Genomic DNA, 26955 nt, shown 5'->3' on the forward strand with positions numbered 1-26955 from the left:
GTCATTTTCTTCATATTTATCTAGTTTGGGGTTCACTAAGCTTTCTTAATCTATAAATTTGTCTTTTGCTAAATTGGGAGAACTTTGGACATTATTTCTTCAAATACTTTTTCTGCTCTATTTGCTCTCTGTATCCTTCTGAAAGTCAGTCTCACATAGGTTAGATCATTCACTATTGTTCCACATGATCTTGGGTCTGTTCATTTTTTCAGTCTTTTTTCTCAAGTTTGAGCATTTCTTTTGATCTATCTTCAAATTCACTGATTCTTCCCTCTGTCATTTCCAGTCTACTAAACCCATCTGATATCTTTTATAATTTCAAATACTGTATTTTTTAGTTCTAAAATTTCCATTTGATTTGTTTTTATATTTTTATTTCCCTCCTGGGATTTCCTATCTTTTCATGTATTTTCCTTTTCCTCATTGGTCATAGGGATAACAACTGCTTTAAAGTTCTTGTTTGGTAACTCTAATACCCAGAGTTGGGTATTCAAGATCTTTTCTTATGAGAATGGGTCATGTCTCATGATCCTTTATATTCTGAATAATTTTGGATTATATCCTAGAATTATGAATGCTATGTTCTGGAAATTCTGAACTCTGTTATATACCTCCAGAGAAGGCTGGTGTTTTTGTTTTAGCAGGCAATTTATTTGGTAAGACTAAACCTCCCAACTCTGTCCTACTGGCAATGGGTGGCAGTTCAATTGATACTGTTCTCAAATAGCCCATATGTGCATGATTCAGAGACATGGACACTCTTTACAAACTAAATTTGTTGTTCCCTTCTCCAGTTCTCTCAACTCTGAAGTTTACCCTCACTCTCCAGTGCCCTGGTTGTGTCTCCTTCCCCTGGTTGCCCCAGACGGAAAGACACCAAGCTTCCTATCAGAGTTTTAGTCACCCTGTGCCACCACCACTGTAATGGAGGCTGCCCTCTGAGCAAATGCACAAAATCAGAGAACTCATCCAACCCAGCTGCTTCATTCAAATTTTTGCTGTTTTCCAAAATCTGCCTTTGTTTACTCTCGGCCCCTTAAATGAGTGAGATAAAATGTGTTTGAGGGGAGAGAAGGTGTACTCTTCATGGTTTATGGTTATTATCAGCTAGAAACTAAATTAACTTATTCCTTTATACTGGAGGCAGATCTCTGAGACCATGAATTTTAGAACATGTATCTACTAACCTAAGGCCTAAAAAGTGTAATATATCAGCACTGTTTCAAAAGATCAAATTGCCATTTACGGAAAAATAAAAGCTTTTTTCTTACGAAGAATTAACCTGTGGAGATTTTTAAGATATTAACCTTTAAAAAATTCAACATTGTACTTAAGGAACTAGCAAAAGCAACATAATAAGAAAAAAAAATAGCATACATGTTGAAAAGTTCTGTAAGGACAGAACTCATTATGTGCCTATAATTCAATTATCTAGAAAGTCCAGGAAAGTTAATTGCACAAAAATTATTTAAGGTTGCCACCACAGCTCCTTATTAACAATGACATTTGCCCCCATGAAGAAAAAAAAGGCAAATAATTTCTGAAGTAATTAAATAGTCCATCTTGAAGATGATAGGTGCCACGGAATGTTGGTTGGTGCCCTCCATCATTTGGAGCAAGATCCATCCTGCCTGCCTCTTCTCATTCTCATATCTCATTCAAATGGAAGCACAATACAACCTGCCCTGCTCACATACCCAGAGCTTGCAGTTGCTCTGAATTAATCAACTTGGTCCTCCATTCACAAAAATGAATGAACAACCAACGATTACCATATACTTGAGAAAAATTTTCAATACAAAGGAGCAGCAAGATGAGCAAACAGAACAATTGACCCTAAAATGAATAGGCAATTCAGAAAACCTTACTAAACATTAAAAAAAATTCCAATCTCCCTCAGAAAATTCAAGAACTTTTATCCAGAAAACAAAAACAGGACGTTATGAAAAATCAGAGCAAAAAAGAGTTCATGGAAGCTATATAATGTAAATTAGTTAAAAGTTGAATAAAAAGATTAGAAGGAAAAGTCAAAAAAGTTTCTCAAATATAGAACAAAAACACAAGAGATAGAAAATATGAAAGAAAAAAATGGAGATATGTGGGGTCAATCCAGGAGGGTCAACATCCAATAGGCATTCAAAAAAAAAAAAAAAAAGAGAGAAAGAGAAAATATAGGAGGAAATAATCTTAAAAATATTGAAAGAAACGTTCCCAGTATTGAAGAAAGCAGAGGATCTTCAAATTCAACGGGCTCAATGAATACTGAGCAGAACAAATTAAAAGAGATGTACATTAGATACATCCTCATGAAATTTGAGAGTGCTCATTATAGAGAGATTTTAAGTGTTTCTAAAATGAAGAAAAGGTACCTACAAAGAAATGTGGATAAGATTTGTATCAGACTTCTCACCAACAGTACTAGATGTTGGAAGACAAAGACAATGCCTTCAAGATTCTGAGTGAAAATGATTTTTGACTATTTATAATGTATGAGGATAAAATGGAAACACTTTTAGATATTTAAGATCTTTGAAAATTAGCTTTTTATATTTTCTTCCTGAAAAAAGTAGCCACTTGATTTTGTGAATAATTCTTCTTCCATCTAAAAAACAAAACCAAACCAGAAATATAGGGTAGGGGAGAGATAAAAAAAAAAAAAGCATTATCCACATATGGGGCAAATTAAAATGCATGATTTTACGTAATAAGAAAATATAATGTTTGACCTTGATACTTCAGAATGGTGCACATTTTTTGATACAGGGTTGTATCCCCACTGTCACTATCTGTAGCTGTAGTGAATAAGGGTTATGTAATTAAAATATGGCTGGTGTTGTTTATTGGGTTTCAATTTTTAGAGTCAATCAAAAGTTTGCTTCCAATTCTTAGAATCAATTTCTACATGAAGCACTAAATACTTAAATACAGTTACAGACAAATGTAAATGTAGAAATATTGGAGACAAAAATTTGGAAACCCAAGTGAAAAGAGTAAGGACATTCTCTTGAATTGTGGGGAATCAAAACACACATCTAAAAATGATAACTCAGGGGTGCCTGGTGGCTCAGTCGGCTAAGCGTCTGCCTTCTGCTCAGATCATGATCCCAGGGTCCTGGGATTGAGCCCCACGTTGAGCCCAGGAGCCCATGTCCAGCCCTTTGGTCAGTGGGGAGCCTCCTTCTCCCTCTCCCTCTGCCTGCAGCTCCCCCTGCTTGTGCTATCTCTCTTTGTCAAATAAATAAAATCTAGAAAAAATTAAAAATAGAATAATAAAGTTGTAGGCACTCAGTTGTAGAATTAAAGAACTAAAAATATGACTAACACTGGGGAATAGGCAGAAGAGAAAGAAAGAGAAATATAAGTTAGCTAAATTCCTCATCATCACTAGTATGAGAGAGAAAACAAATATCACAAGGGTCAGAGAGTCTACCTTTCACTGTTTAATTTGTTATTTCCTAAACCGATTTCCACAGAATGACCAAAAAACCCATAAAAGGGCTCCTGGGTGGCACAGTCAGTTGAGCCTCTGACTCATGGTATCAGCTCAGGTCATAATCTTGGGCCCTTGAGATCAAGCCCCACATCGGGCTCCACGTGCTCAGCGCAGACTCTGCTTAGAGTTTCTCTCTCGGTCTCCCTCTTCCCCCCCACCCCCCGCCCCGTGCACTTGCTTTCTCTCCCTCTCAAATAAATAAATAAATCTTAAAAAAAACAAAAAGCAAAAAAAAATTTTTTTAAATGCAAAAATGGCTAAATAAGAATAATGAAATGTATGTTTTTATATGGAAGGAAATTTAAAAGCACTGCTTAATTATATTTTTAAAAAGCAAGTTGTACAATATAGAATGATCCCATTTATGTGTAAAATATAATTTTCTGTGTGTGGGGGTGTGTGGGGTGTAAACATCTAAAAGGATCTTAACCAAATTGTTAACCAAAATTATTTCTTGGTAGGAAAGTGGAAATAGAGATGGGAAATAGGGAAATTTTTTTACCCTATATAATGCTTTATAATTTTATCCTGTAGCAAAAATGAATCTGTTTTTATTTTTTTCATCTTTTAAAAAGATTTTATTTATTTATTTTAGAGAGAGAGGGCAGGGAGAGAGAGAGAGAGAGGATCTTCAGCAGATTCCAAGCTGAGTGCAGAGCCTGACTTGGGGCTCAATCCCATGACCCTGAGGTCATGACCTGAGTTGAAATCAAGAGTCAGGCGCTCAACCAGCTGAGTCACCCAGGCACCACAAAATGAATCTATTTTTAAACTGATATAGTTTTTTAAATTAACAAACAAGTTGGAAGAGCTATTAAGTAGAGCCAAGAGAGGTGAGTACAAGTTCATTTAGAACTGAGCTGTCCCTAGTTTGCAGTGTGGACTCATCCCAACATACTTCCAATGATCCTTAGAAAATCAAATCTCAGGATTTTTTTTTTTTTTTGTCAAAGTGTAAGGAAAAAAGTAGTAAGAGAACCAAATGGTTTCAAAATTCAAATAAAAAAGAACCAGAACTGAAAAACACTGCCCCACAGGCAAACTCCTTTTGGGGAGAGAGGAGCCTGGGCACAGAGCAAGAAGGGACCTTATCCTCTCATCTTACTCCTTGCACATGCAAGATCAACTCCCAGCTCTAGGTGCTCTTGAAAGGAACCAGGGTCTAATCAGTAGGAAGATTAGGAAACAGGGAGCTAAGCAGGAGATTGCAGGCAAGAGATAATGAAAGGGCGACCGTGGGGCGGTACTGGAAAGGAGATAGTCTAGGGCATTGTTTAGGATTACGGTCCTTGGAAACTCGACGCGCAATTATGGAGAACAAGGAGTTAGGAAAATTTCCAGGTTTCCAACTGGAAGGCAGTGATCGAATTGATAGAAGGAATACTTCAGGGAGAAGAGTGTGGAGGCAGTGCGGGAGGGATACATATTAAATCCTGTACAGCACCACTTAGTGCCAATATCCTGCCATGGTCTTTAATAATCGTTTATGTATTATTCTTCTTTCTTCAGATGGGCTATAAACTCCTAAAGGGCATATACTGTTCTATTAGCATGCTTTATACAAAGTAACAAATAATAGCTATAATGGCACAATAATAACAATAATAGCTATCATTTCATGCTTACCGTGTGACCAATACTTTTCTAAGTAAGGTTTTGCATGTATTAAGTAATTTAATGCTCCCACCATCCCTGTGGGATAGGTACTTTTATTATTCCTGTTTTACAGATGAGGAAACTGATCTTGTCCAAGCTAACACAGCTAGTGAATGATTTATTCTCTTTGAGTTAAATATTGTTAATGAAGAGGGAGCTAGAGGGTATTATGCTAAGTGAAATAAGTCAGTCAGAGAAAGACAAATACTATATGATTTCACTCATATGTGAAATTCAAGAAACAAAACAAATGAGCAAGGAAAAAAAAGAGACAAATAAAGAAACAGACTCTTGCTCTTTCCGACTTCCATGGCGGTAGTGAGAGGCTCCCTGTCCACCTACCTGCAATGGATGGTCCTGTGGAACTTGCCCTGGCCTCCTGATCAAGAGGAACAAGCAGACACACAGTGCCCAGCCCAATAACCTGAAGGCTCATAACTCCTTCACACCCACGGGCTGTGGGTGTGAAGCCACCGGCCCGCCACAAAGCTGTAGTGGTGGTCAGGAAGCAGAGATCTGGCCAGTGAAAACCCACCACCTCCTACATGTGGACCATCATCAACAAAAATGTGTGGGCCCCCATCCCCAGCATCAGGCACATGATCCACAAGAATCAAGTACCGCCTGGATCTGCACATGGCTGCCATTTGCAGAGCCAGTGCCATCCTGAGCACCAGAAGCCTGTGATAGTGAAGAGGAAGCTGGCGCCCCACCAAGAACTCCTGAGCCCCCCACCTCGAAAGCAATGAAGGTATCAACCACCTGGGGAGGTGGGGGAAGAAGAAGAAGAAACAGACTTTTTTTTTTATGTTATGTTAATCACCATACATTACATCATTAGTTTTTGATGTAGTGTTCCATGATTCATTGTTTGCGTATAACACCCAGTGCTCCATTCAATAGGTGCCCTTTTTAATACCCATCACCAGGCTAACCCCTCCCCCCCGCCCCCCCAGAACCCTCATTTTGTTTCTCAGAGTCCATAGTCTCTCATGGTTCGTCTCCCCCTCCAATTTCCCCCCCTTCATTTTTCCCCTTAATCATAGAGAACAAACTGAGGGTTACCAGCGTGGAGATGGGTGGCAGAATGGGTTAATTAGATGATGAGGATTAGGAGCGCACTTGTTGTGATGAGCACCAGGTGATGTATGAATAGTGATTTCTTTTTTAAAGATTTTATTTATTTGTCAGAGAGAGAGAGAGCACAATCGGGGGAGTGGCAGGCAGAGCAGGCAGAGGGAAAAGCAGGCTTTCGGAAGAGTAAGGAGCCTGATGTGGGGCTCAATCCCAGAACCCTGGAATCATGACGTGAGCTGAAGGCAGACGCTTAACTCAGCCACCCAGGCGTCCCAATAGTGATTTTTGATTCACTATATTGTACACCTGAAACTAACATAACCTATATTAATTAACTGGAATTAAAATTAAAACTCTAAATAAACAAATGTAAATTTCTCACAACCATAAGAATAAATAGCATTTAATATCTTGTTTATGTATTCATTATGGGATCAGTATGGTGTCAGAGACTTGAAGGAATTAAATTTCTGAGTGCCAGATATCTAAAATTTTACTGTGTCACTAAATGAATGTTGCAATGCCATACCAACCAATATCCAGTTACATAAAATATTCCAAATGATTAGTTAGCAGAGTCATTTGTTGCAAATTTTAGATATGTAGTAAAAGAGAGTATTTTCTTCCTTAGATTGGTAAAAAAGGTGAAGACTTCAGTGAAGAAGAGCCTGAAGAAGATGAAGATGATATTGACAACATCCTTGAAGATGAATTTCCAAAAGATGAGGAAGTGATGAGTGAGGAAGATGAAGAACAGGAAATTGATGCACTTGAGCGCCTGAGAGGTGAACTGGGAGAAAAATTTGAAGCAGATATGAGTAATTTACAAGTAATACAGGTTATTACTTTTCCTTCATTTTTCATAATTCAAAATGTAACATTTGAGAACGGAACAAATGCAATTTGGTTTATGTCTTAGTTTCTTTTTAACATTTCAAAAGAAATGCATACTTTAGGGCTGTCTTCCCTTTAGCCAGCACCACTTGCAATTATGAAAACAAATTAATAAATCAAGGGCAACATGGAAGCCACATAGAGTCAAAAGTTTTAGCTGCCAATATGCAGCCACTCAGAAGCTGAAAAATATTTGTTCTCATGACTGAAGCAGTCACTCACCAGCAATGTCTATGCTGTGACCAGACTTCATCCCATTAAAAATATTTGGTTTTATGATTTTTTTTCATCAGGATGAATTTGAGAAGCTTTTGATCCCAGTGATTCTCATTAATGGAGCTCAAAAAATCCACATTGTACAATATAATATGAATATGAAACTGAAACCACTGGTGGAGAATCGTGAGAGCATTTTTGAAAAATGTTATCCAATAGCATCACACCTTGCCCAGAAAATGCTTAGCTATACCTATAAGTATGTAAGCGCATTTGGCTACTGGGACCCCGTAAAGGTAATATCAGCAAATGCGTCTAAAAGCTGTGTTCTTTCTTTTATTTTTTTTAAGTATGTCTAAGAAGAAGACAGAGGATAATTTCAAAAATTGTAAGCATTATACAGTACTCTTAACTAGCTATAAAAATATGTGATTGTTTTATTTTTCTGAAGTACGAATGGTAATCAAAGGGTTTAATCTCTTTCATCTATTTCTGTAGAGATAACACAATTCCAACTTGGCTTTAACTTTGTAGCTGAAGATGGGTAGTGGAAATATTTTCAAACCACACATCTAAAGGCCTGAGCTCCAGGACTAATTTGCCACCTAATTTTAGGCAAGTCATTTAACCTCTTTGATTCTTTAATGGACCCAGTGTCTCAGACCCTGTACTAAGACCTTGCCTGGTTCCTTACCTTTAAGATGAAAGAATAATGCCCCCAGGCCACTGTGATCAAATACAAGAGTATAAAGTCCTCTGGAAAGTGTGAGACACAATACAAAATGTGACAATGATATTCATAACAAGCATTTGTAAGGACCATATTTTTATGCAGTGTGGACAAACAGATTTAATCCAGTTAGAATTCAGTAACCCCAAATGTGGGATGATTTTCAACAAATCTCAACCAAGAATATGTCAGCCACTATTCTAGTCCCTGGGAATAGAATAGTGAACAAAACAGACAAGGTTTCTTTTGTCTTCTAGCTTATATTCTAGTTGGATTGGGGAGGGAGGCTAGGCAATAAATAAGTAAACAAACGAATATGTTCTTGAGAGATAATATTAAGGGTTATAAAGACAATTAAAAAATGTCATGTAATAGTGACCTGCTCACTTGGCCCATGTACCTTTTTATTTCCATCGATGATATAGCACAGTGGAGAAGATCATGGCCTCTGTATCCAGACTGCCTCAGTTCAAAACCACTACTTATTAGATGACCGATCTTGGACAAATTACTTAACCTCTTTGAGTCATTTCCATTTGCATAATGGGAATAAGAATAGTCCCTACCTTATAATATTGTTACAATGATTAAATGAGTTAATTGCTGTAAAGTGCTTACAAGAGTGTTTGGCTTTTTGTAGTGCTCGATGAAAGTTATAGTTGTTATTAATATGTATTACTATTATTGGTCACTGATAAAAAGTATTTCAGAAGATGGGATCCAGAATGGAGCCATGTGCATTTACCTGAAATTTCCTTCTTGGTTGATATTGACACAATCAATTTCAGTTCTACTTAATTGTGCCATCTTCTTTATCTTAGCGGTAGGATGTCAAGAGAAACCTTTTCAAATATCATGCTGGAATATAGAGACATATGACAGTGCCCTCCATAGAGAATTGGATAGAGTTAAGCATGTATTAGAATCACCTAGAAAGTTTTTGAAAGATAGCCATGCCCTTCTCTCTGAGATGAGAAAGAAAGGGGAAGAAGCAGACGAAGTCAGAACCCTATTTAGGGAGAAAAAGCTCATGTCCAAACATAATTAGTACTATATAATAACGTCTTGTGGAGAAAGGAGTGCATGGTCATAGGAAGGGTTTAAGCATTTAAATAAGCATTTTTCAGGGCTATTTGGGAATCTTTCTGGGTGCATGACAGTTTTTTTTTTAAAGATTTTATTTATCTGAGAGAGAGAGAGAGCGCACGCATGAGCGGTGGGGAGGTTAGAGAGAGGGAGAAGCAGACCCCCCCCGCCAGGGGGGAGCCCAATGTGGGGCTCGATCCCAGGACCCTGAGATCATGACCTGAGCTGAAAGCAGCCCCTTAACTAACTGAGCCACCCAGGTGCCCCTGGGTACATGACAGTTTGATATTTCTGATTTAATGACACTATGCATAGTCTGACCTACAGAGGAGAAAGGATACATGCTAAGTATTTTGAGCAATAGCAGAAACTACTGTAAGGACTCTCAATTTGGGAATTTGAAATGGAATCATTAGACTTTCAGCTTTTTTTTTATTACCAAATATAAGACATACAGCAAATATTCCCACGCCACCCCTGAGGTTCTTCTTATACCTAGCATTTACTCCAGCCCAAAAATGTTGATGTTGACAATACCATTGACCTGTGCCAACTGTCTAGGTGTAGCTCTGGTAAATGAGCAAATTGAACCATACTGCTTCACACCTACTTTGTCAAGTATGGGCTGATACTTGGCCATCTGATGCTCTAAAAAAAGATATCCAAACCTAACATCAATTAATTACCCAGTTCTCATCTTGACCTAATGCAAATATGTGGGACCATTCCTCCCACTCCATTCCACACCTATACCTTAAGCAGGCTTTTAGGTATTTTTCCCTTTTGCGACTGCTCTTGATGTCTATGTGAGTGGGATTTTGCCTATATAAAATGTGGATGAGACGCCTGTGGGATTTGTCCTACCAGTATGCCCCTAAAGATAACCCAGGACCCCACCTGTATTAGTTTACTCAGGCTGCCATAACAAAGTACCACAGATGTGGTGGCTCAAACAACAGAAATTTATTTTCTCACAGTTCTAAGGCTGGAAATCCAAGATCTAGGTGCCAGCAGGGATAGTTTTCTGGTGAGACCTCTCTTCCTGGCTTGCAGATGATCACCTTTTCACTGTGTCCCCACGTGACCCTTCCTCTGTGCTTATGCACTTCTGGTGTCTCTTCCTCTTCATATAAGGACACCAGTCTTATCGGATAGGGCTCCACTCTTACAATCTCAACCTTAATTACCTCCTTAAAGGCCCTATCTCCAAATACAGTCACTTTGGGGGTTAGGGCTTCAACTTATGAATTGGGGGAACACATTTCCATCCATAACACCATCTTAGGAATGGACCTGTTTATGAGGATAAATTGACCCATTTATGCAATATGCAATGCATATGAATATATTGCAAATATATGCAATAATATATGCAAATATATTTATATGCAAATATGAATATATGCAAATAACTTTACACTCCTTGGGAAAAACATACACTAAATACATTATAAATGAAGTAGGAGAACTATAATTGTCATAAACTGAAGGCTAGTTAAGATTTCATCAATTGCATGTGGGTATAAAATAGTTCTTTTTACATAGTCTTTAATAATAATATTTGGCTATAATTAGTTTTCTTATATATTATAAGAAAGATTTTCTTATTTTACAAATTTGTTCAAATGTATTTGGAGGAAATGCTGAATAACTTAAACCTATGAATTCAATTGTGTATATATTGCAGCTAAGTGAAGGAGAGACAATCAAACCAATTGAAACTTCAGAGAATCCAGTCCATGCTGTAATCCATCGTCAGTATATTTATTTTTTATCTAGTAAGGAAACTAAAGAAAAATTTATGAAGAACCCAATCAAATATATCCGCCAACCCAAACCCAAGCCTACTGTGCCTATTAGGATTATAATTCTGGGACCTCCAAAATCTGGGAAAACTACAGGTAAGGGTGTGTGTTTGCTTTTGTTGTTCTTTTTTTTTTTTAATCCCAATGTAGTTATCATACAGTATTATATTCATTTCAGGTGTATGATGTAGTGATTCAACTATTCCATGTAGTACTCAGTGCTCATCAAGATAAGTATACTCTTAGGCCCCTTCACCTATTTCATCCGTCCCCCACCCACCTTTCCTCTGGAAATCATCTGTTCTCTATAGTTAAGAGTATGTTTTTTGGTTTGTTTCTTTTTTTCTTTTTTCTTTTGTTTGTTTTGTTTCTTTTTTTTAAAGATATTTATTTATTTGACAGAGAGAGAGAGATAGCGAGAGAGGGATCACAAGCAGGGGCAGTGGGAGAGGGAGAAGCAGGCTTCCCACTGAGCAGGGAGCCCGATGCGGGGCTCGATCCCAGGACCCTGGGATCATGACCTGAGCCAAAGGCAGAGGCTTAACAACTGAGCCACCCACACGCCCCTGTTTGTTTTGTTTCTTAAATTCCACATATGAGTGAAATCATATAGTATTTGTCTTTTTCCGACTGGCTTATTTTGCTTAGCATTATACCCTGTAGATCCATCCTTGTTGTTGCAAATGACAAGATGTTGTCCCTTTTTATGACTGAGTAATATTCCATTATACACACACACACACACACACACACACACACACACACACACACACACACATACATATATGTATACATACCACCTCTTCATCTATCAATCGCTTCTCAGCCTTTTGGCTAAGATCAAGCATATCCATTCATCTATCAATAAATACTTAGGCTGCTTCCATAACCTGGCTATTGTAAATAATGCTGCAATAAACATAGGAGTGCATGTATCCCTTTCAATTAGAGTTTTTATATTTTGGGGGTAAAGACCCAGGAGTGCAATTCCTGGATCATGGGTAGTTCTATTTTTAATTTTTTAAGAAACCTCCATACTGTCTTCCACAGTGGCTGCACCAGTTTGCATTCCCACCAACAGTGCACAAGTGTTCCTTTATCTCCACATCCTTGCCAATACTGGTTGTTTCTTGTGTTTATTTTAACCATTCTGACTGGTGTGAGGTGATATCTCATTGTGATTTTGACTTGCATTTCCCTGATGATGAGTGATGTCAAGCATCTTTTCAGGTGTTTGCTAGCCATTTGTATGTCTTCTTTGGAGAAATGTCTGTTCATGTTTCCTGCCCATTTCTTAATTGGATTATTTGTTTTTTGAGTGTTGAATTGTATAATTTCTTTATATAATTTGTATTCTAATCCTTTATTGGATATGTCATTTGTAAGTATCTTCTCCCATTCAGTAGGTTGTCTTTTATTTTTGTTGGTTGCTTTGTTTGCTATGCAGAAGGTTTTTATTTTGATACAGTCCCAATAGTTTATTTTTCCTTTTATTTCCTTTGCCTCTGGATGCATATCTAGAAAATGTTCCTAGGGCCAACGTCAGAGAAATTACTGCCTATGCTCTCTTCCAAGATTTGTATGGTTTTAGGTCTCACATTTAGGTCCTTAATCCATTTTGAGTTTATTTTTGTGTATGGTGTAAGAAAGGAAATTCTTTTGCATGTAGCTGTCCAGTTTTCCCAACATCATTTGTTGAAGAGATTGTCTTTTTCCCATTGCATATTATTTCCTGCTTTGTCAAAGATTGACTATATAATGTGAGTTTATTTCTGGGTTTCCTATTCTCTTTCATTGATGTTTGTTGTTTTTATGCTAGTACCATACTGCTTTGATTACCACAGCTTTGTAATATAACTTGGAGTCTGGAACTGTGATGCTTCCAGTTTTGTTTTTCTTTTTCAAGATTACTTTGGCTAATTTGCAATGACGTGGATGGAACTGGAGGGTGTTATGCTGAGTGAAATAAGTCAATCAGAGAAAGACATATATCATATGACCTCACTGATATGAGGAATTCTTAATCTCAGGAAACAAACTGAGGGTTGCTGGAGTGGTGGGGGGTGGGAGGGATGGGGTGGCTGGGTGATAGACATTGGGGAGGGTATGTGCTATGGTGAGTGCTGTGAATTGTGCAAGACTGTTGAATCACAGATCTGTACTTCTGAAACAAATAATGCAATATATGTTAAGAAAAAAAAAGAAGCAGATAGCAGGAGGGGAAGAATGAAGGGGAGTAAGTCGGAGGGGGAGATGAACCATGAGAGACGACGGACTCTGAAAAACAAACTGAGGGTTCTAGAGGGGAGAGGGGTGGGGGGATGGGTTAGCCTGGTGATGGGTATTAAAGAGGGCACGTTGTGCATGGAGCACAGGGTGTTATGCACAAACAATGAATCATGGAACACTACATCAAAAACTAATGATGTAATGTATGTAATTAACATAACAATAAAAAATTTAAAAAAAAGATTACTTGGCTATTGGGGATCTTTTGTGGTTCCATACAAATTTTAGGATTGCTTGTTCTAGTTCTGTGAAAAGTGCTGTTGGTATTTTGATAGAGATTGCATTAATTCTGTTTTGGCTACTAGGGACATTTTAACAATACTTTTTCTTCCAATCCATGAGCATGAAATATCTTTCCATTTGGTTGTGTCATCTTTAATTTCTTTCATAAATGTTTTATAGTTTTCAGAGTACAGGTCTTTCACCTCTTTGATTAAGTTTATTTTCTAGGTGTGTTATTATTTTTGGTGTAATTGTAAATGGGATTGTTTTCTTAATTTCCCTTTCTGCTCCTTCATTATTAGTATATAGAAATAAAACATTTCTATACATTGATTTTGTATCCTATGACCTTACTGAATTCATTTATCAGTTCTAATAGTTCTTTGGTGGAGCCTTTATGGTTTTCTATATATAATAAGTATCATGTAATCTGCAAAGAGTGATGTTTTACTTCTTCTTTACCAATTTGGATGCCTTTTATTCCTTTCTGTTGACTGATTGCTATGGCTAGGACTTCCAGTACTATGTTGAATAAAAGTGGTGAATAAAAGTGGGAGCACCTGGGTGACTCAGTCAGTTAAGGGTCTGCCTTCTGCTCAGGTCATGATCCTGGGGTCCTGGGATTGAACCCCAAGTTGTGCACCCTGCTCAGCTGGGAGTCTGCTTCTCTCTCTCCCTCTGAACTTTCCCCTTGCTCGTGCTCTTGCTTGCTCTCTCTCAAATGAATAAATAAAAAATCTTTTTTTAAAAAGTGGTGAGGGGCGCCTGGGTGGCTCAGTCGTTAAGCATCTGCCTTCGGCTCAGGTCATGATCCCAGCGTCCTGGGATTGAGCCCCACATCAGGATCCCTGCTCCACGGTAAGCCTGCTTCTCCGTCTCCCACTCCCCCTGCTTGTGTCCCCTCTCTCGCTGTGTCTCTCTCTGTCAAATAAATGAATAAAATCTTTAAAAAAAAAAGTCGTGAGAGTGGACATCCTTGGCTTATTCCTGACTTCAGGGGAAAAGCTCTCCCTGAATGGTTTTTCCCCAATGAGTATGATGTGGGTTTTTCATATAGACTTTATTATGTTGAGGTATGTTCCCCCTAAATCTACTTTGTTGAGGGTTTTTATCATAAATGGATGTTGTACTTTGTTAAATGCTTTTTCTGCATCTATTGAAATGATCATAGGTTTTTATCCTTTCTCTTATTGATGTGGCCTTTTTTATTCTTAAGTATAAAAGAATCCCCTAAAAGCTACTGCCACTTCCCCAGGAAACCAACTATCAAAATTGACTCAAAAGGAGATAGAAAACCTAAATAGGATAATAACTATTGAAGAGAAGTCATTCAAAATATAACCCCATTCCAAAACAGTCCATGATCAGTCAATGGTTTTAGAGAAAATTATATCAAAACTTTCATAGAATTAAAAACCTCAGGAGATAATTCCTGTGTTTTTGTAAGCTTTTTCAGAGCAGAGGAAAAAAAGACAGTAAGTTTCCTAATTTATTTCCAGTGTTTTTTAAATTAAGGAGTATAGTCCTTAATAAATATAATCAAATATTTATATGGGCTAAATTATAGTCCATATATCCAAAAAGTTATAAAGAATACAAATTCATTTTTAAATTAGCATAACTCTGATATCAAAACCTAACAAAAATAATACAAGAAAAATTACAAATTAATATCATTTATAAATATAGCCAAATAATAGTATATTAATATTATATTAGCATAAAATTATATTAAAAGATTCTAATAAGATTTTTAAAAATTGAAATATAATCTACTGTTTTAATAGTTTAAAGAGTGAAAATCCATTATCTTAATCATTGTTGAAAAAGGCACTTGATAAACTATATCCCCATAATGTTTGAATTTTGTATAACTTCGGACTGATTTTTTTTTAAGACAAATAGTCCAACAAAAGGTTGGTTGTAGTATTTCAAGATGACATGATAACAACATGAGCAATAGTTGGTCACAATGAGAATAAAATGGAAAGGACAGATACAGGAGATATTTTAAAGGAAAATAAAGGACTTAATGAGTAGAGAATGAAGGGGATATAGAGATGAGGGGGAGAGAATAGAGAATGAAGGGGAGAGATGAGGTCAAAGATAAATTTGTCACCAGGAATAATAAAGGGGAGTTTTGTGTTCTAGCTCTTCAGATGAAAGTTTGTTTTGCCCATTTAAACCTCTTAACATGATGAAAGAGTCTTTAATAGTCATATTCTAAACGTTCACAAACAGGGGTTCCTGGGTGGCTCATTTGGTTAAGCATCCAACTCTTGATTTTGGCTCAAGTCGTGAGCTCAGGGTCATGAGACTGAACCCTGCAGCTGACTCTGTGCTGGGTGTGGAAACTGTTTTGAGATTCTCTCCCTCCTTCTCCTTTTGCTCTCTCCCCCACCCCTGCCACTTGCGCTTGGGCTCACTCTGTCTCTCTAAAAAAAGATTTTTTTAAATGTTCACAAACAATATTTCCCCCCAAAATCAAATCATTGACCTTTAAATAAGATCTCTCAACCAGAGCAAAAGATGAAATGTAGATAAAGCAATTTGATTTCTCATTTACCTTTTTGTGTGCCCCTTAATCCCCTTAACCTATTTCACTCAACCCCCTACCTCCTCCCTCTGGCAACCACTAGTTTGTTCTCTATATTTATGAGTCTACTTCTGTTTTTTGTTTGTTTGTTCATTTGTTTTTTTAGATTCCACATATAAGTGAAATCATAATAGTATTTGTCTTTGTCTGACTTATTTCACTTAGCATAATACCCTCTTGGTCCAACCATGTTGTCGAAAATAGCAAGATCTTATTCTTCTTTATGGCTGAGTAGTATTCCATATTTGTGTGTGTGTGTGCACACACGCATACGCACGCACATGCACAATACATCTTCTTTTCCTATTCATCTATCAGTGGACACTTATTTGATTCCATATCTTGGCTATTGTAAATAATGCTGCGGTAAACATAGGGGTGCATATATCTTTTCAAATTAGTTTTTGTTTTCTTTGGGTAAATACCCAGCAGAATTACTGGATCATATGGTATTTCTATTTTTAACTTCTTGAGGAACCTCCATACTGTTTTCCACAGTGGCTGCACCAATTTACATTCCTGCTAACAGAGTTCTAGGGTTCCCTTTTCTCTCATCCTCACCAACATTTGTTTCTTGTCTTATGATACTAGCCGTTCTGACTGGTATGAAGTGGTATCTCATTGCAGTTTTGATTTGCATTTCCCTGATGATTAGAGATGTTGAGCATCTTTTCATGTGTCCGTTGGCCATCTGTATCTCTTCTTTGGAAAAACGTCTGTTCAGGTCTTCTGCCCATTTTTTAAGTGAATTATTTGGGGGTTTTTTAGTATTTATTATTAGCTGAGTTGTAGTATTATTAGTTGAGTGCTTTACATATTTTGGAAATTAGCCCCTTAATGGATATATCCAATTTAGTAGGTTGCCTTTTTGTTTTGTTAATGGTTTCCTTCACTTTGCAAAAGCTTTTTAGTTTGATGTGGTCCAAAAAGTTTCCCTTTGCTTTCGTTTCTTACCCAAGGAAACATGTCCAGAAACATATTTCTATGGCCAGAGTCCAAGAGATAGCTGCCTATATTTTCTTTTAAGAGTTTTATGGTCTCAGGTCTTGCATTTAGGTCTCTAATCCATTTTGAGTTTAGTTTTCTGTATGGTGTAAATGATACAGTTTTATTCTTTTGCATGTAGTTGTCCAGGTTTCACAACACCATTTATTGAAGAGACTGTGTTATCCCCATTGTGTATTCTTGCCTCCTTTGTCATAAATTAATTGACCATATACATGCAGATTTATTTCTGGGCTCTCGATTCTGTTCTATTGATCTATGTGTCTGTTTTTGTGTTAATACCATATTGTTTTGATTTCTCATTTCTTTGTTGAGATAGAAGTAAATTTTTAATAAGATATCAAATTATAAAAGCTTTATTATTATTAGAACTTTAAAAAAAATAGGTCCTATTCCAGCATTTGTGGCAAAGCTGAGATTAAGGACTCTGTGGCTCTCACAGGGGCTTCCCTTTGGGGTGGCCCTAACTGTGGTCAGTTAATCTGCATTCCATATAAGATAGGATGGGCTCTCTGAGTGTTCTTTCCACTCTTCTGTCTCCAGACATAATAAGGCAGGGTATATAGACCACTATAGAGCATGCCTACATTTAACAGTTACTGGAAGCCATTGCCTATGGTCTCATTTAGGAGAAGCAGAGGTCAAGGTGAGTCCTCTTTCAACCAATAGCAACATCTGTGTAACCTTGGACAAATTATTCCATGTTAGTGGGCATCAATCCTCTCATCTAAAAATTAGAATTTCAGTATCCAGGGACACCTGGGTGGCTCAGTCTGTTAAGCGTCTGCCTTTGGCTCAGGTCATGATCCCAGGGTCCTGGGATCGAGTCCCTCATTGGGCTCCCTGCTCGGTGGGAAGCCTGCTTCTCCCTCTACCTGCTACTCCCCCTGCTTGTGCTCTCTCTCTCTCTCAAATAAATAAATAAATAAATAATCTTAAAAAAGGGGGGGGGGCTGCTTCCTCTGCTCCACCGTGTCAAAGATCCTTGCTGTCACGTTTCTGGATATTCTGTTGAACCTTCTTAAGAATTCAGAGAAACTGCTGGCTGACCACTGAAAGAAAGATATAATCTTCAGGCTTACGCATAGTCCATCCGCTCCATCAGAATAATGTCCTACGTTTTTGTAAATGATTCATCTCAGACTAATGTGCCCTTGCTATAAGCCTGTATTGATGGAGACTTTAACTATTCCAAGAGGCTTTTGGAAAGCAGCTTTGACCCAAATATTTGTGACAGCAGGGGCAGAACGGACCTTCACCTCGCAGCAGCCAGAGGGAACGTTGACATCTGCCCACTGTTGCATAAATTTGGTGCTGAACTTTGGCCACAGATTATCAAGGAAACACAGCCCTGCATCTGTGTGGCCATGTGGATACTATTCAATTCTTAGTTTCCAATGGACTCAAAATTGATAATTGTAATCATCAAGGTGCCACACCCTTGGTTCTGGCATAGTGCAGAGGAGTGAATAAAGATGTCATCCGATTGCTGGAATCTTTGGAAGAACAAGAGGTAAAAGGGTTTAACAGAGGAACTCACTCAAAACTGGAGACCATGCAGACAGCTGAGAGTGCCATGGAAAGCCATTCTCTCCTCAATCCCAACCTGCAGCAAGGGGAAGGAGTCCTGTCCAGTTTCCGAACCACATGGCAGGAGTTTGTCGAGGACCTGGGCTTCTGGAGGGTGTTGCTCTTGATCTTTGTCATTGCTTTGCTGTCCCTTGGCATTGCACACTACGTAAGCAGGGTGCTCCCCTTCGTGGAGAACCAGCCTGAACTGGGGCATTAAAGGAGCCCATGGGGATGGGGCCAGTGACTCTTTCCTGGCTTCCACTGTTTGCTCTGAGTTTCTCAAACATTTTCTCTTAGTGCAAGGCAGTGAGGGCTGTACATTTTTTCTTTGTGCATTTTTATGTATTGTAACCCTTTTCGAACAACGTGTTCATTTGAACTAACCACATACCATAGTCAAGTATACTTCATCCTAAAGCTACCTCTGACTCAGCCCGACTTGTTAGGAAAGCCTTCACATAGCCTTGTTTGATAAAAACATGGAGGTGACTGAAGAATGAAAGATAAAGGAAGAGCCTAGGGAGTGTTGCTACAGAAACCTTACCCTAATATGGGACCAACTAAAGTGAAGTGCTCAAAAAGAGAAAGGTTTTCTTATGTGATTACTTTTTGTTAGTTGGTTGGTTTAGGTTTTGTTTATTTTTGCAAGAGCCCCTTTTTTTCTTTTTCTTTTCTGGGAATAGGGGAGAGAATGAAACATTAAGCTTAAAACTTGAAGTGCTTTTTTCACAACCTGTATAGCAAACCAGTATGTGGGACTCTGTTTGGTTTATTTTAATATTTTCAAGTCTAGTTACAAATCGAACAGAACTTTTGAAAATGAGCTACATTTTCTTCAAAAATGATTGATTTGACATTTATTTGTTTATAGGATAATTTTGGTGGGGTTTTTTTTGTAAACTGCTTTGCTTGTTGTTAATATCTGTGAAAAAAGAACTTGAGTTCATTTTGTTCACTTTCCAGTTTCCCCTAGTGTTTATATCAAAGATCTCCTGTTCATCAAAAATATAGTCAGAAAACTCTTTTTCGACTCAGTAGTTAGCAGAGAAAGATAATTCTGACATCTGTCACTGTAATTCTGTAGTGCTATTATTGTGAAAAATTCAGTGCTACAGGCTAGCTGTGTTGTTACAACTATATCATAGTTGATAATTATTTCATTTTACATGCAATCCTGTTTAGAGGCCCTGTTAGAATTGTCTTAACAGTCTCATTTGTATCAGTAATTCTCTGATGCAAGAGTGGATGGAGCATTTCTGAGGTAACAGTGCTGAGCACTACTGTACTGGGTGCCATCCAGTCTTTACGGATGGTAATATTATGTAAAGTGAAGTCTGGTCCCCAGACTGTATTGCAGCTTTCAGCCTCTTTTGTTAATGAGTCTGTTATGTATAAATCATATTCTTGAGTTTTTAAAAAGTATATAAAGAGTCAATAATTATTCACTGAGTATAGTCAGAAAATTGTAGTGAAAGAACTAATGGTTTTATTTTTTAGAACAAAGGCATCTAATTGAATTGTTGCTACAGGTAGAAACTATACTTTAGAGTAGGATTGACATTTCTGTGATTCTTGCTGCTTCTTGCTATTTTCTCTTGTATTTATATATGTAGGATTGAGCTGTTTTCTTTCATGTGGCTTTATGCTCTCTTAAAGAGCTGTTTAAAAATTCCTGATTTAACTGACTGCTTCAGGATCAGCTCACAGAGTCTTGTTTTTAGGGTAGAAATAAAATAAATCATACTTGGTAAAATACAGCAAAATAAAAGCCGACTTTAGACTGGAGAACACTAGAACTCAAAATCAGAGTATATTCAGAATGAAAGCTTTGGAATTCGCCTTATGTTTGTAAATCTAGATAAGCAGAATTGGTTAACATATATGTAAAGATACTGCATTTTTTAAAGATTTTAAGTGCTGATTTCTTTGTATTTTAATCTCTGCATTCAGCATTCAGTAATACTACCAATAAATGCATTTAGAGTATCTTAAAAAAAAAAAGGAATTTCAGTATCCATTCTACCCATCTGATGGAATGGTTGAAAATACCAAATAAAGTCACAGAAGAAAAATTGCCTCATGAACTGTAAATTACTATTAAAATGTCAGGTATGGGGCACCCGGGTGACTCAGTCAGTTAAAGGTCCAACTCTTGCTTTTGGCTCAGGTAATGAGATTGAGCCCCGCTTTGGGCTCTGTGCTCAGTGAGGAGTCTGCTGGAGAGAGATTCTCTCTTTCCCTTTCCCTCCCCTCTGCCTCTCCCCTTGCTTGTGCATATTCTCTCTCTCATTCAAATAAATAAATAAATAAAACATTTTTTAAAGATTAAAAAATAAAATGTCAGGTACACCCATTATAATTTTTAAAAATTATTTCATATAGGGGGCACCTGGGTGGCTCGGTCGTTAAGCATCTGCCTTTGGCTCAGGTTATGATCCCAGGGTCCTGGGATCGAGCCCCACACTGGGCTCCCTGCTCGGCGGGGGGCCTGCTTCTCCCTCTGCCTGCTCTGCCGCCGCTCCCCCTGCTGTGCTCTCTCTCTCTCTCTCTGACAAATAAATAAAAATCTATTTTAAAAATCTTTTAAAAAATTATTTCATATAGGATTAGCTGAGATCTAACTGTTTAGGGGTATGCTATTCTGACTGCAGCATGGAGTCCATAAATGGATAGACTAGGAAACAGTCCAGTCCAGTGACACAGGAGCATTAGATTATTATTTTGGACATAATACCAAATATTAATAGTACACATAGGATGCCATGTAAAGTTCTCAAAATTTTTACCTCACGTAGAAGGAAGAAGACACTTAAATATTAGTTTGGTTATGAGAAGAACCCACAGAGTTGGCTCATTAACCAGATCCATCAGCCACATACTTGAAGTATTAAAAATTCTTGACCTTTGACAGTAGTAATTTAATAAAATGTAACAATTTTAATTTTAAAAATTTCTTTGGGGAATGTGAAGATTAGCTCACTGTGGATGTCAATTAGCCAGAAATTAGAAATAAGTTTAGGGCGCCTGGGTGGCTCAGTTGGTTAAGCGACTGCCTTCGGCTCAGGTCATGATCCTGGAGTCACGGGATCGAGTCCACACAGACTCCCTGCTCAGCGGGGAGTCTGCTTCTCCCTCTGACCCTCCCCCCTCTCATGCTCTCTCTCTCAAATAAATAAAATCTTTAAAAAAAAAAGAAAGAAGGTTAACTAATGAATTTGTGAAATGGAATAAGTTTAAAATTTTAATGTTTTTCAGTTGCCCAAAAAATTTCAAATGAATATGGCTTAAAGCGTTTGTCAATAGGAGAAGCTTTGCATTACGTATTAAACAGCCAACCAGACACAGAGCTGGCACTCATGTTAAATTGGCATCTTCATAAAGGAATGACAGCCCCTGATGAACTGGCTATTCAAGCCTTAGAAATCTGTCTGATGGAAAGCATATGTAATACTGCAGGGTAAGTGAGTGTGGGGCTGGGGAGGGAGTTAAAGAATTCTTTTAAGAATTACCAACAGAATTTAAAACACTTATATCAAACAAGTTTTAAAGCTCTTGTAGAGGGTGTGATCTACTTCTCAAACCTTAGGCACATTCATAGTTATATATTTTAATTTTCTGTCAGGCTAAAACTTGGCTTGAACACTTATATGGCAGAATAGCAAGCGACCACTTCACTTGTTGCAGCAACCCCTGGGTTGTCCAAAAGTCTCTGGGCTTACCCTGTCAGCAAAGGAGGCCAGTGTGACTTCCAACGTCTAGTAGACCTTCTCACTGCTCCATGGAATGATGAAGGAGTGGCCCTCCCCTCTTCCCTAGAAGGTATTGGTCTAATGGAGATAGTCTCTCACTGGCCCAGCTCCCTGCACAGGTAGCAGTGCCCCTCCCTTAATGCTACATTTGGACCTAAGGGCCCCATGCTTGAGCTTTCCCTTCAGTTTACAATCCTCTGCCCTACCATTACTCACCCAATGCAGCCACTGGTCGCATCCAGTTGTAAAAGCCAGTGCAACCTAATGCCCTGCTCTTGAGCCCAGGTCACTGACCTAGAATCCCACTGATCTATTCAAGGTTGTATTACATTAAGAGGTTTTTAGCCCTTCCCTGCTACTGGTCCTTAAATCTTTGGACAGTTCTCCTAATTTCAGTTATGAAGAGCAGATTCTGGGGTGTCAGATTTTTCCCCCAGAGAAGGCCCTGGGACTTATACAAATTGAGTTACCTCCTCCCTGGCATTCAGCTTTGCACACAAGGGATCTTTGTGAAGACAACCTTGAGTCGAAAGGGGTTTATTTCACCTTAATACCAGAACAGTGACTGGCCAATCACCCTGAATTTTTCTAAACTTGAGGGCCACTCAAGCGACCCTTCACAAGCAAAGAAATTGAGCTACTTTTTATTTTGAAAACCCCAAAACACAACCATAGCACTCCCATAATGTTGTCTATTAGGTTTGCCTGGCTGCATTAATTTACAATCCTCTCTGTCATGGAACTTAGAACTAGTGCCTAGACACTTGGCTGGAGAGCACTGAGTAAGGGGATCCTGTGACTTCCTCTAAACCAGCCCTTCCTGATGACCATCAGCCAGCAGGCCTGGCTTGCTCCCTCCTCAGAGGGAGTTTCCTGACTTTGGGGGCCACTCCTCTCGGAATGTGTGGATACCCTTTATTCCTCCTCTCAGTTTGATAGTTATACTCTCATTATCACAGACTGGGACTAACGTAAATTCTCTGTCACTTCTGCTCAGAAGCATGATGGGTCCTGATGGAATGATTCTCTCTCAGATATCACAGGGCTCCTCTCACCAACTCCCCATCTCTCCCCTCACCGCCACCCCCCCAGCCTTCCCATAGAACTTTACTATAAAAGCAAGCTTAGAGCACAATTGTTTTCCCATATTGGTTTAATCCCTTACTAAGATACTATTCATTGTGCCAGGACCTATTCTAGTTGCTTTACATACCGGATCTATAAGTCTTTAAGACAACTCTCAGGGTTAAGTATCATTTCCCCTATTTTACTGAAAACTGAGACTCAGAGAGGTCAAGCTAGGTCGCAAATCTGTGTCTGTCTGCCTCTGAAGCCTGTATTCTTTCCACTGTTTCATGCTTAGAATAAAAGCACCAATTGAATAACACAATGTTCAAGGTATAATGCGTGTTACCTCTTGAGTTCTGCCAAAGCCTAGCTCTGTGATGCTAAGTGTTATGAATTCAGAGCTGTGTCTGTCTGTATGCTGCCCTACATCTGGTTCTTGGGCTGAATGAGGTTAAAAATATAGAGATAAAGAGGGCAAAGTGCAAAGAAGGTAAGTCAAGTTACAAAAGAAAGAGCAAGAGGCTATTCCTAAAGAGATAGACTGGTTCTAGAAGATAGGAAGGAAGATATGAGAGAAAAGAAATCTGGAATTATTTTCATCTTTCTCCTTGCTAGTGTTGTCATCGATGGCTACCCTGTAACTAAATATCAAGTGAGTCTCTTGGAAGCTAGGTCAATCATCCCCATGGTCATCTTTGAGTTGGATGTGCCTTCCAAGGAGATTTTCAAAAGATTGTTCCTGGAAAAAAAAAAGGAACAAAGGTAATGTATGTGATGAAAGCAACGACAAAGGAATGAACTTTAATCATCCAGGAAAAAAAGTACATTTTTAACAGCTTTTTCCATTCATTCTGTTTCTCTATTAGTTTGCCTTATCCACTGCACAATAGCACACAGATTACAGCTGTCAAAAACTCAAAATACCGTAAAAATATTGATGAGATTAGGAAATATTATCAAGAACAGCATCAGAACTGGTATGTGATTGATGGATTTCACAGCAAATGGTGGGTGTGGAATAAAGTCATTAAGGAAGTTCAAATGGTGAATAAACATATGCAGATATACCTGGAAAGAATAAAAGCAGGTAAGAAAACATTAAATTGTTAAAATAGAATAAAATGTTAATTGAAAGTCTACATATGCCTGATTCATTTTACCATGATTCATTCAATTTGAACATTTGTTCCCACAATCTTAATCAGTCTTTTAAGTATATGGTACTATCCAATTATTGTGGGCAAGTATATTGTTCTCATAAGTGACTGCCATTACTCAAGCTATCATTTATTGAATTCCTATGTGAACCTAGCACATAAAAATAATGCATAGCCTCTCACTAGAAGAGTTTATAATGTTTGGAATGACATGTAAGAAGCTAAATTTCAAGAATGCTAGTTATATGAGAGTAGTGTTCTATGAGATGACACTTGGCAAAATTTTGTTTATGAATCTAGAATTAAAGTTATTTTTGGTATTTATATTCATTATGGTATTACATAAGTGCTGAATCTATAAAAAATTAAACTTGAGCATAAAATGTCTTTTAATATATATATTTGGAAACCGTGAAAGAAAATGTTTGATTATATATTCCTATAAGTTTCTTGACTTTTATCTAAAAATACATAAAATAGAAGGAAAGTGATCTATATCTGATATCTCTAAAAAGAGTGATGACTCTAAAGAATTGAGCTATAGGGGTCTCACAGACATCGGGTTAGTGACTTTGTTTAACTATGGGACGACAGAGAAAATATAATGAGGTTTGAGAACAATGTGACTAATAGAATCCTACACAAGGCAGTGAGGATTCTGCATCATTAAATCTTGATTTGCTTCATTATTTGGGCATAACCAGTATCTCTGGTTCCCATTTGTCTGCAGACTGGGAATTTGTTTTCACCTGAGGATTACAAGGCATGATGAGTACAAGGGAAGAAAGAATTGGGCTTTTAGAAACCTACTCGCAATAAGTTTTGGAAAGCATCGCACTTGTAAAAGACTCCACGGCAGACTTTGAAAGCAAAACTTGTCTCTTTCATCTTTCTGTTACCCTATTTCACCCTCCCTACACCTTAGATTCAGTTCCCTGGAAACAGACTCAAGTTTAAACAAGATTAAAAGTTGTCTGCCGAAGCTTTATCAGAAAGTATTCTCAGGATTTGAGTTGCCAGATTTAGCAACCAAAAATATAGGATGCCCAGTTAAATTTGAATTTCAGATAAATAACAAATAAGTTTTTAGTGTAAGTATGTCCCAAACATTGCATGAGATATACTTATACTAAAAACTCTTCATTGTTAATCTGAAATTTAAACGCACTGGGCTTCCTGTATGTTAATCAGGAGATACAGCTGTGGGGAGTGAGGACAATAGAATTGGACAGAGGGAGAAACTGACCTGCCATGTGGTGGAAACAAAAGCCTCAGCAGATCCAGATAGGGAAGCCCTGGAGCTAGGATGGACCTTCAGAATTTCCCAACTGAGGGGTGGAGCCAGGCTCTATATCACTCCATTGGCCTGCCATTGACCACAGGTCACTCTGGGAGGGCGTTAACTTGTGACAGATGGGCAATTCCCAGTGCACCTGTGACCCATCAGCATTAATGCTCCCAGCATCTGAGGGATGGCTACATCAGCCCTGAAGAGGAATCTGGATGAGGTGCCACGGTATCCATTTCATTATTCCATATATACTTGCCTCTGCCTTGAATAGTTTGATCTTATTGAAGTCGACCTTATTGATCTTCTGCTTCAACTTCCACCTAATAATCTAACCTGTCCCTGATTGTTTAAATTTAGTTTTGACTTTTGTTTTGTTTTGTTTTCATTCCACATTTCCTTGTATGCTATCCAGTGATCCTCTCCTATCAGGGGGCCAAAGTTTACTCTGACTGACGAGATGGAGCAAGGTCAGGGCTAGAAGATTAAAGAGATTCCTTCTCATTCTGCCACATTCCAGATTAAGATATATGGGCATTGCCAGATGTCATCAAGAATACAGAAGAAGAGATATTTGAGTATCTTTTAGGACTTGAAGTCATGTGATTCTAAATTACCCTGTCACTAAACGTGTCAGGATTTGTGAGGTTCAGCATATCTGAGCTAAAGAGCAGCTAGGATTGTAATACTGTAGTACCATATAGTATAATATTATAGCACTATATAATACTATATACTCTAATAGTGAAACATATTATTATAGCATAGTACTGTACATTATAACACTTTAGAATAATATTATGGCACTATAGTATTATAGTGTAATGTTCTTTGTAGGGAAGGAATATTAGGGCTTCTTAGCTTTTTCATCTGTGTCATAAACAACAGATGGAATAGCATATTAGTTTATGCTGCATAACAAATTATTTCGAAACTTAGCAGTGTAAATAACCCCCCCAAACACACACAAACACAAAATTTCTGTGGGTCAGGAATCCAGTCAAAGTTTAGCTGGATTCTCTGCTTTAGGAACTCTCACAATCCTAATCAAG

General features: G+C 37.9%; 1 protein-coding gene and 2 pseudogenes across 1 annotated transcript in view; all 3 read left to right on the forward strand.

The window, feature by feature from the left end:
• AK9 (adenylate kinase 9) overlaps nucleotides 1-26955 on the forward strand; it is a 126763-nt gene that overhangs the window by 92427 nt on the left and 7381 nt on the right. The window contains exons 29-34 of the mRNA XM_088024266.1: nucleotides 6858-7064; nucleotides 7414-7632; nucleotides 10840-11053; nucleotides 21897-22098; nucleotides 24074-24220; nucleotides 24325-24545. Coding sequence (XP_087880392.1) covers nucleotides 6858-7064; nucleotides 7414-7632; nucleotides 10840-11053; nucleotides 21897-22098; nucleotides 24074-24220; nucleotides 24325-24545 — 1210 coding nt within the window. The remainder of the gene's footprint in view (nucleotides 1-6857; nucleotides 7065-7413; nucleotides 7633-10839; nucleotides 11054-21896; nucleotides 22099-24073; nucleotides 24221-24324; nucleotides 24546-26955) is intronic.
• On the forward strand, nucleotides 5459-5898 carry LOC114209913 (large ribosomal subunit protein eL28 pseudogene; annotated as a pseudogene).
• LOC114209973 (ankyrin repeat domain-containing protein 46 pseudogene) lies at nucleotides 18050-18858 on the forward strand (annotated as a pseudogene).

This window comes from Eumetopias jubatus, unplaced genomic scaffold (assembly GCF_037043125.1).
Source record: "Eumetopias jubatus isolate StellerSeaLion01/CBP00866 unplaced genomic scaffold, mEumJub1_p1.0 scaffold_6, whole genome shotgun sequence".
Classification (NCBI taxonomy): Eukaryota; Metazoa; Chordata; class Mammalia; order Carnivora; family Otariidae; genus Eumetopias; species Eumetopias jubatus.